The following is a 10,684-nucleotide window of genomic DNA, read 5'->3' as shown; positions in this document are numbered from 1 at the left end:
GCACTGCTGTGCATTTTACTCTCTCACTGGTTTTAAACTGTTCTGAATTGAAGTTTAACTTCCTTGCACAGCATTTTATTTGGTTTATATTTGCATTTTTTTTTTTTTTTTTTGTGTCCCGTTTGGATCTTTGGCCATCAGAATTGTTGTCTTAAGGCCAAGAAAGATGCCAAGCGGATTTATTTTACCAAGTGGATCATCATGGCCTTGCCATATTGGTCCATTTGATTGACCTTTATTATAATTATGAATTTATTTTATTTTCAGTTGCTACAAACGGGACAGACATGGTACAAACGGGACAGACATGTTACAAACGGGACAGACATGCTACAAACGGGACAGACATATATTTGCATTTTTAACAGGTTTGTATCATTGGGCTCATCCTCTCACCTCTAAGTAATCAAGAAATATAACCGTGGCCCAACAGAGGGTGCTCTACATACACAAAACTGCCTATGCAGAAGCCCAGAGGGTAATCTGCCTCACAGATAAAGCGAGAGAGCCAGTAAAACGCTGACTGTTTCCACTCTCTGTTCAGCTAGAATGAGCTCCTTAGTAATATAATTGCTAATGAGATGAGTAAGACCCAGGTCAGGTTTGCAAGGATTTAACCCCCCTTCGGAAAACTGACCCTTCACCCTTCCAGCAAACTGGCCCACTTGGGTCTCCCAGCTACAACTTCTATTGTCTTTGTGTAAAGGTTTGTGTGTGCCACAAAAGGAAAGAAGACATTCAGGAAGCAGCAGTGTGTTTTTATGAATGCATATGTTTTAAGTTCCACATCAAACTGTAGCAATAGTGGTCAATTTTATGCATGTGCATACATGTTTTTTCTGCTTCCTGCAGCAACAGCAGCAAGCATGCAGGTTATAGTGTCCTGTGCTAAATGCCTTTGATAGAAAAGCCTTGGCAATTCTGCAATCCTATTAGTCGCTGGCTTAGATCCTTCTGTGTCCCCAAGGAGGACAAATTTACTTCCTCTCACTCATCTCACCCGATCTATCATTCACATCTACAACCTTCCACCTCCTTCTACCTCCATGCTAACGCCATCGGTGGAAAAAAAAAAGATAAAAATAGCCACAGGTGTACCATTATAAGAAAGTAGGAGTTTAGGAGTAGGGCATGTATGCTAGGAAGGAGGGATAAGAATGTGGGAAAATTATGTGAGGAAATAAAGAGAACTTGCAAAAATACAACAAAGGATGCAAAAGAATTGCAATTGACTTTCCAGACATGCAGCCACAAATGACGGCCTGAGAATGAGCAGAGGCTGCGGGACACAGGAAAAGGCATGGACGAGGAAAATGATAGGGGCTAAATAATTGAATAGATGCCATTAGTGACTCATGGTGTGGCCAAAGAAGAGTGGGCTGTAGTTTGCTTGTTACAGGATGATGAAAAAAATTAATGTGAGTGTGTGGAAAGATCATGCAGTGTCACAAGAATGGCAGAGTTATAATTCAGGCTGATGAATTTACTATTTCTTTTCAAATATCTTGAAGTTGTTAAATACACATGGTTCACATTGTAAATCAACTATTTTCAAGGCCAAATATGAACTAATCCACGCAGTTTGAGAGTTGCAGTAGCAACCTGGTGGCAGATTAGTGAAGGCTTCTCTTTCAGTGACCCGCTTTCCTGAGTAACCTATGGAGTGACGTGGAAATAAGCTCTTTTGGAGCTAAAGCCAATTTGCCCCCAAAGATTAGGGCAGATCTGTCTGAGCAGGCCAAACACACATCCTACCTCTGCCTATCTCTCTCTCTGTCACACACACTCACCTATAAGAGCTCTTTCCATTGTACAGATGGAAATAGGAGAGATGAAGTAAGTAGGACAAAGGGAGAAAGTTGGAGGATGGGAAGACTAACTTCTGGTAGTTTAGCAGATGATTTGCAGCTGAATGCACAGACGCTAATGCCAAAACTAGCACAAAGACACACAAACACAACCTATGGGGTGCTGACATTGTCTTTATTTCAGTTATATGTGCAGCCAGGGAAAGCTGTGTCACTTCTGTTTTAATAAGACAATCCTTTTCCTTAAAAAAAAAAAAGACGAAGCTCTTCTCAAGACGACTTTCCCCGTCCGTTCTACGTGGCAGTGAGACAATACTGAGCTGTACATCAATCTCTTATTCTTGCACCTCAGCTACATTGCACAGCAAAAAGAAAGAACGACCCACAGAAATGTGTATTATAACAAAGATAATCATAAATTAGCGTTGACTCTATAAAAAAAACCTACAATTTCACCGCCCCCCTCAAAAGTATTTAAAACCAGGTTTTTAATCCACAAAGCACATAAAGAAAATAGTGTATCACTCTGTAAGTGCAGCACAGGTAAATAAAGTCAGAGAAGACAGTGAAATTTGAAGTCTGGTAGATGGTGCAGGTGACTGCAAAGAGTTGATGGCAGATAATGTAGAGACATGTTTTTTTGTTTCTTTGCTGGCCATGTTAAGGTAAACTAAGTATTTGTAAACAATGATTACCCCCCAAACCAAAAAAGAAAAAAAAAAGAAAAATCAGAGTTTTGAATGTTTTTTCCCCTTGTTAACAGTTTAAATGAATTGATACTCATTGAAAGCACTAGAAAATAAATTAATTTAGCTTATTAAACACTATTAAGCTTTTAAACAGTACTGGAATCCAGAGTACAAAAGTTGGAGGTGGATTCCAGTTGAAAGTAAGTGGATGCTGAGCAGGATGCGGTTCCTTTAATATTTTGGTCCTACTATGGTCCAAAACAGAGCTGGACAGAGGAACGGGGGGGTGGGCCTACACGAACAGCAATTTTCTTTTCTTATCTGGATTTAATTACAAAAGAAAGCTGTCATGGAGACAACCGACACTCTCGTCCCCTCAAAACCAGAACCATTTACAGACACACCCAGTGAACACACACTGCTAACCATTCACTTCATCAAGTTGGTCCCTAATCACATCCATCCACTTTATTTGCAGGGATGATCGTCTGGTTTGAACTCTGTTTATCCCTCCCCTCCCCTCCCCTCCCTCTTTCTCTGGCCCATAAAATAACTGTCTGCTTTTCGCAAAGCAAGCCCCGTTTCCTGCTTTACTCCCTTTTCGGTCTTCCTTTCTTTTGCCTCTTTCCGTTGTCCTCCTCATCGTCCTCCTCCTCTTCCTCCACTTTGCTATGACCGTTAGCCACCACAGAGGAGCCGTTTGTTATGGGCTTCCCTCCTTTCCGAGAAAAGGCAGGCTTGCGTCGATAAGCGTGGTAGTAGAAGTTGGCGAAGAGGATGATAAAGGTGACGGCGTAGCCAATCAGAGCCCACTGCATCCAGCAGGGGAACGGACAGCCGGTGTAGAGGGAGTGGCCGGCGTGGCCGATGGTTACGTGGAACTGGATCTGGTGAGTATGTAAGAAAAAAAGATTAAAAAGACACAGAAGAAGCAGTCTGAATTTTTGAATATACAACTACCAATTAAAATCGGAGCTATCACTGAAACAGGCAGAAATCAGTAACAAACGAAGATCTGTCAGATTAACTTCTTAACACTAAAGCCTACATATTTGTGTTTCTCATGCATACAGCTGTTTCAGAGGGCTGACTTCACTCCTGTTCCCAAGTTTAATCCCAGTGGTTCACCACGGTGGATGAATCAGCATATCTGATTTGGCACAAATTCTACATCGGATGCTTTTCCTGATGCAACCCTCCAATTTATCCAGTCTTGGGACCTGGGACTAGCCTGTGATCCCCTGAGATTGTATCTCTTCCCAGTATCAAACCAGGGATCCACCTTGTGCTAGACTAATGTGTTAGCTACTACACCATGGAACCTCTAGAATCAATGCTAATAACATTTCCTAAAAGCCTATTATCACTATATTAGAAGTTTATAATAATTAAATAATTTAATTTCATACTGATATGATACCCAATTGTATCAATCTTTAAAATGTGAAGATCTAAGAGGAAAATATAGTTACAGTTTTAAAAGTTGATTTTTTAATATAACATTATATTAAAACCTGCCTGCCTCCTTCAGTGGCAGGCTGTGGCACCCACGATGTGGGACGGAGAGATTTCGCAGGTCTTTCCTCCCTACTGCTGTCAGACTCCACAACAAAGACTTCAACTGATCAAACACACACATCCACACATGTGCAATAGCAATAACACTAAGTGCAATACTCTTTTCTGGCATCGTTGTATTATAATCAATTGTATCTAGCATTTGTATTCTATTTTATTCGATTGTATATAGTATTTTATTATTGTGTACAGTATCTCATAGATATATTATTCCAGTGTTTTTTCTCAAATTTTTCTATGCAACTTTGCACTGTCCACTGCTGTAACAAAACAAATTTCCCACACGTGGGACTAATAAAGGTCATCTTGTCTTATCCTATCTTATTAATATTCCCTATGTGTGGAATAAAGAATACACTGTCAACCAATTTTCAGTCATAAATGTGGCAGACTTCAAAAGACTCATTGCTGATGGAAAGGTCTAATTAAGTCTGTAAGAGTTCAACAAATTCAGATATAGTTAATTAAATACAAGCAAAAAATTAATTAAGCGCTCATTTGTAGCACATTTGTAGCACATTTATAGCAATTCATTATTAGCTTCATAAGCTCTGCGTTTCTGCGTAAACTTTATTATAACTGGATGAAGGTGCAAACTATATTAGCAGATCAGTGGATCTTTAGATGATAACCATTGTCACTAATAATCACTCTGAGGCAAGTGAAACCCAAAGTGTGTTTCATTGTCCTCACAATCAGCTCAGGTAATTCGGAGAGGAAAAAAACACCAATCACACCATGTTAGCATAAAAAACTGTTGGCTAAACTTTCCCAATCAATAACGTCAAGTTATTTGATATATGATGCATCCCTAAAGGTGCCACTTACCATCTGGATAATGGTGAGGTATTTCTTCCACCAGAGGTACTTCTGCATCTGAGGTCCCAAGGCAGCCAAGCCATAGTACCCGTACATGAGGACGTGGATGGAAGAGTTGATGGTTGCACCAAAAAATGCTGTGGAAACAGTTACATTTATATCAGAGGTGATGGTGGCTGTGTTATTACTAAACAGCCGTAATGTGCCTATTTTCCAGCTCCAAGTACAAAGACAAGCTCTAGTCTGATTCTTTGACTCACATTGTCCACCGGGAACCCATTTGATTCCAATCCACCAGAGGATGAACATGGTGCAGTGATGGTAGACGTGGAGGAAGCTGACTTGGTTGAACTTCTTCCTCAGTATGAAAAAGACAGTGTCCAGGAATTCCACTCCTTTGGAGATGTAGTACCACCAAAGAGCTGAGGCTATCTAAAGATATAAAATGAGGCAAGGTGAATTATCACAGCACACCGAGGTGAATCCGTCACATAAGTCAATAAACCTTTTGAGACGATGCATGGGACATTACATTTGACTTCTCTGACTTTTTTGCATCTTATATTTCACTCTTCTCAACACAGACCTGTTACATCCCTTGCATCCTAAACAAGACCTCAGCTCTCAGGAGGTTAAGGTCCTATGTAGGTCATATTTAACTATTTACAGCCTGTTTCTGATTCCTTTTCTGAAGGTTTCTTCAGTGAAACATTGCTGGTAACAAATGTTCTGCAAATAATGATTACATGGAGTTAAGATCATTGTAAACAAAGCCAATGGCAACTGTAGACGACATCAGAATCCCACATAAAATAACATATGTAATTATATATTTACATAGTTATTGGTACAATGGTAAATGGCCTGTATTTATATAGCGCTTTACTAGTCCCTAAGGACCCCAAAGCGCTTTACATATCCAGTCATCCACCCATTCACACACTGGTGATGGCAAGCTACATTGTAGCCACAGCCACCCTGGGGCGCACTGACAGAGGCGAGGCTGCCGAACACTGGCGCCACCGGGCCCTCTGACCACCACCAGTAGGCAACGGGTGAAGTGTCTTGTCCAAGGACACAACGACAGAGACTGCCCAAGCCGGGGCTCGAACCGGCAACCTTCCGATTACAAGGCGAACGCCCAACTCTTGAGCCACGATCGCCCCATTTATTAATATACATTAATAAATATTAATATACATTAATATTTCTTTAGTGGTGATCTCTAACTTGGTATTCTTCCTAGTACACAAATAATGAAGCAGATTCCTTGCCTGAGTTTCCTTTGTACTAACAGAAAATCTTTAGATGGCAGAAAAATGTAGCAACTGAGGATCTTTGGAGAGATCAGCAAATCAAATATTTTTAGTAACCTCTTTATACTAACACAGCATGTCAAAATCTCTCTCTCTGTTATCCTATTCAACTCTGTCGCAGTACAAATTACTCCCCTTGTGACACACAGCACACAAGGTTGCTCTCTAAGCCATCTTGCTCTGGCATCTCTTATCCTTAAGGCCATCATGAAAGCGTGAAGCCTAAAGGTGGAGATGGGGCGGAGCTTAAGGGTGGTGAGACTGACTGGTCCCGCCCCTCTGAGTGTTGAGCCAAACCCTCTTTGTGCTGAAATCATTAGAAATATACAGTATCTCTCAGCCCTCGCTCTCCTTCATGCTTATAGTGATATATGTACAGTCAAGAAATGTGGCTCTTCTTTCCTGTGTCAATACTGCAGCCCCACTGCTTTACAAAAGATTAGTAAAAGTAGTAAAAAAATTGTCATACTAAAAAGTGTCATATTAATGTTATTTTACCCTAACTATGTCCAGTGCAGAGGTAAACTGTGTGCGAAGGATGTTCACAGATTGCTTTTTAGATGTCTGTGCGTGTGAGGGAACCTACCCTGACTTCATTGACATCATTCGAGTAGTTTACAGGCTGACAGAGGTAGCTGTACCCGGCTGCTCTGGAGGCTAGTAGGAGCTGATGAGAGGACACAAAGTCGGAACAAGGATGAGAGCAGAACAACAGATCCTGCCTGTGATCTGGAGAGACCGACAACTACTGCAAGTCACTCCTGTTCAATTACCCTTTTTCACGTAAGCACTGCTAAAACATTAACAGCACACAGAGAGCAGGACTGAACATGAGATTCTGTGCAGATAGGACCTTCAGTTTATCCAAAAATACATGAAGAATGTAAGCAGACACAAATTTGACTCAAAAAGATCAAATTAGTGAAAGAGACTATGTGCTCCTATAATTCACGTGAATCTCCCCACTTTCTTTTCTTGTAGAATTGAACATGTTTTGCAGATGCATTGCCATGTATGCAATACAAGACTTTGGTAATGTAAATCACTAAATATGATACCTACTCATTTAAAGTCACATAGACAGTTAAAAAATATGTATATCCAAAAATCGAATTTCTCCTACGTCTTATGCTTCTAGTTGACTGGATATATGACGCACCAAATTAAAAATGTCTTTATTTATTCAATACAAAGGTTTCCACACTAATCTTACTGGCTGCCCTCCAGGTTCTTCTAGTAGGGAGTAAAGGCAGTTCCATCCACGTAATGGAGTTACCAGAGAAAATGGGTGATCAAGGAAGCTACATTAAACCCCCTCAGGTAAGAGTTTTGAAAACTCTGAGCGGACTGAAATGCTGTTATTTGGTGCATTCAGTGACAGATGTTCATGCTGTGGGCTTCACTGCAAACATGTTATATGAGCATTATTGCTAACATCAAAAAAGATAGCCACAAAATACTGCAGCCGCTTCTGACTTGTGCAAATAATGGTTATTTGACAGTAAGATTAAGTTGAAATATTTTCTCTTTATTAGGGAAAGAAATAAAATGTTCATTTGATTAGATCCACAATCTTTAAAGCTGGAAACTGAATTCACAGACCTGCAGAATCTGTGTCATACATCCATTTCCTTTAATAAGCTCTAAGGTATATTTCATGTATATACAAAATATATAGTGCTTTGTAAAGTATTTTTTTATGTTTGTTTGTAAGTTTGATGGACAAAAAATGTATTTTCAATTTAGATTCTGCCCAGAATCTGCCAAGCACCATATCGTGGCTCTTTTAAGCATCTAGTACCTCCACTTTAAGCTATGATCGGTCCTTCAAAGGCTACAATGGCACTCACCTCTTTGGCGATGTAGAAGTTGAGGACCACCATGCTGAAGTTGTAGACTATGAGGGTCTTCCTGAGTGTGTAGGGCTGGCGATCTTGCATGTATTTAGGTCCTGCCCACAGGAAGATCAAGTACAGGCAGCTGATAGCCAGAGTAGGGAAGGGAGAGGACATCATGGGCCAGTGCTGAACCCTCTTGTCTGATGGTAAAGGAGTTACAGTTAATTTTAAGGGTGGGGAAGAAAAACACAAGTTACAGCTGTAAATATCAGGATGGATTCAACTGAAACATTAATAAACATATGTTGTAAAGTTGATCCACAAACCCTCATAATCTTTATTAATTTTATTATTTATTTTTTACTAAGAACACAAGCTACAGAAGTTATAGTTTGGCATTCATTTATTGGCTCTATAAAACAGTACAGAGGATGTAAGTTGAAGGTGAAAATACTCTTCCCGGCTCAAAAATAAGCTGACAAGTTTAGTTTTGCAGTTCCTCTTTCACTTGATACACGCACGTAGCTGTAAACACACTTGCAAAGCATCAAGTATGTTTACTTTTGCAGTTTTCTGTTCACTCCATATACCATCAGCAAGCACATCTACACATACACACGACTGCATGATGATGAAAACAAGAGACATCGATCACTTTTGGTGAAGTTATAATCATCCATTATTATGATTATGCAGCCACTGTTGAACAAACCATGTTGCCACCCCACAGATGTGCGTATGTAGTGAAAGCTCCTATTGCGTGTTGTTTCCAAGCAAGAGATCCTAGCTTACCTGCTATAGTAAGGCTCCATTTGTAAAACTCTACAGTGTCATTCACAAGATGCGTTACAACCTCCATGGCTCTGCCTTTGGTCTAGATTACACTGTGGTGGAGAGAGAGAGAGAAGTTACACTGTATTGGTAAACGATGTCTGGACTAAAGTCAAACATTTCAACAGCTCAAATAATATGTTAAATGCATGTTATGATAAATGCATGATGAAGTTTTTTTCTTTTCACATTAGTCACCTATTCACCACAAACCTCCACAGGAAGTTGATTATTATGATTGCTGGGCACTCCCATCAGTTACAGATAACTACAGGAAAATGGATGGAGGATACTGAGTAATAATGGGCACATAAATAAAAAACGCACACATATGAGACAGTAATAATGCAGAGGGCGATTTGCACCCCATTGATAAGGCAGCATTACATAACAAACCCTTTTTATCCACTTGAGAGCTGGGAGCAGGTGTCTCTATATTAATCTATAATTAATCCTATGCGTCAGATCAGCTGCCCTTTAAATAATTAATTGCCAAGTGTACAGTAACTACTGCCCACCAGTGAGCGCTCAGTGGAAGGAAAGCGTTGAGTGTTGAGCACAGAGTTGCTCATAGCTTTATCAGGATAACTTTATTTGCAGGATGCATCACACTCAATCCAGGGTCCAGGGTTTAGTTGAGCAGCAGAGGGCCGCGGAGGGAGATCAGATAAGAGAGGGTTAACCGGGTCTTTGCAAGAACAAAAAGACTGGGGCGCATGTGTCAGCAGGTTTCGCCCTGACCGCTCAAGAGGCTTACATTCAATTGATCAACGAGCTTAGATGTAGGCCTAAGAACAAATGCCCAACCATTTGACAGCCTGCCGGATGGTTATCTGCCTATATGTGCTATGACATACGCAAAAAATAAAAAGAAAGAAAGAAAGGAAAACAGACAATACAACCTGCACACTGCACAGCAGTCATACTGTCATTTTTGCAATGATGGGGATTTAAAAGAATAAACACATCGCCCTTTTTATTTTAAAAGGGGTCCAACAAGTGATTTACTCCAGTCAGCTTTATTCGGATGGTGGTAACAGGTGGTAGCTGAAAGGCACTGAGGGCTGATATTATAGTTCTTTGTAGCTTGCAAGCCATAGAAATGTGACTAAAAGATTCTTCATCCGCCAGCGTTAAATACATTATTTCTGGTGTACAAAAGGCTCGACCCCTCTCTAAGTAACTCCAAAATTAAAGCTCAAATGTTTAATTTTCATGTATAATAAACTCACAAGAACAAAGTATACTCAAAACCGCATTACAATAACACTTAAAAGTCATGCAATAGTTTTTAAAGATGCATTTACTTACGTCCTCGATATTTAAAAGCGTATAATGACATCCGGTGGCAATATGATGCCCAACTCCTGTCAGTAACTGTTTCGCTCCCCCTCTTCTTCTTCTGCCCTTACAGCTTATCAGTTCATTCGCTGCTCCTGTTCAAATTCGACATCAAGCAGCAAATTTGGCAAGAAACTAAAAAAAGAAAAGGCAAGTGGAAACCTATGACTAAGGTTTGCCCGTTAAGCAGTCGGTCCGTGCCGGCCGCTCAGCCGCATCTTCTTCTCCCAATCTCCTCGAAGCAGGGAAGCCAGAGCGCATTGCGCATGCGGGAATCGACTCTACTGTCTCACGCGCATCAGGCGATGGCAGCTCACCTCGTGGCCGTGCTCGCGTTGTCGCACTTGTGATAAACCTCGGCATTTACTAACCGTACATATAAACAGTTAGATAATTAAGAAGCAAACTAGCTGCGTTGCTATTCATATATCTCAATAAAAATAGATAAATGATAATAACTTTCT

The 10,684-nt window shown here is 40.4% G+C and overlaps 1 protein-coding gene across 1 annotated transcript; it reads right to left on the bottom strand.

Moving 5' to 3' along the window:
- Nucleotides 1-1,964: 1,964 nt before the first annotated feature.
- LOC102312866 (elongation of very long chain fatty acids protein 4) lies at nucleotides 1,965-10,475 on the bottom strand. Its single transcript, XM_005914266.3, has 7 exons — nucleotides 10,191-10,475; nucleotides 8,841-8,932; nucleotides 8,061-8,248; nucleotides 6,797-6,877; nucleotides 5,155-5,326; nucleotides 4,904-5,031; nucleotides 1,965-3,384 (listed from the first exon to the last, which is right to left on the bottom strand). The coding sequence occupies exons 2-7, from the start codon at nucleotides 8,905-8,907 to the stop codon at nucleotides 3,088-3,090; spliced, it is 933 nt and encodes a 310-aa protein (XP_005914328.1). The 5' UTR covers nucleotides 8,908-8,932; nucleotides 10,191-10,475; the 3' UTR covers nucleotides 1,965-3,087.
- Nucleotides 10,476-10,684: the final 209 nt, after the last annotated feature.

This window comes from Haplochromis burtoni, unplaced genomic scaffold (genome assembly GCF_018398535.1).
Source record: "Haplochromis burtoni strain Fernald_Lab_line unplaced genomic scaffold, NCSU_Asbu1 Contig_8, whole genome shotgun sequence".
Taxonomy (NCBI): Eukaryota; Metazoa; Chordata; class Actinopteri; order Cichliformes; family Cichlidae; genus Haplochromis; species Haplochromis burtoni.
Note: the sequence above shows the minus strand (reverse complement) of the source record. Positions and strands in the feature narration are given on the sequence as shown.

Coding starts and splice junctions, on each gene's coding strand:
- LOC102312866 (XM_005914266.3), bottom strand. CDS start 8,907: ATGGAGGTTGTAACGCATCTTGTGAATGACACTGTAGAGTTTTACAAA. Junction 6,878..8,060: donor ACTTCTACATCGCCAAAGAG/GTGAGTGCCATT, acceptor TCCTCTCATCAG/CTCCTACTAGCCTCCAGAGC. Junction 5,032..5,154: donor ATGGGTTCCCGGTGGACAAT/GTGAGTCAAAGA, acceptor CTGTTTCCACAG/CATTTTTTGGTGCAACCATC.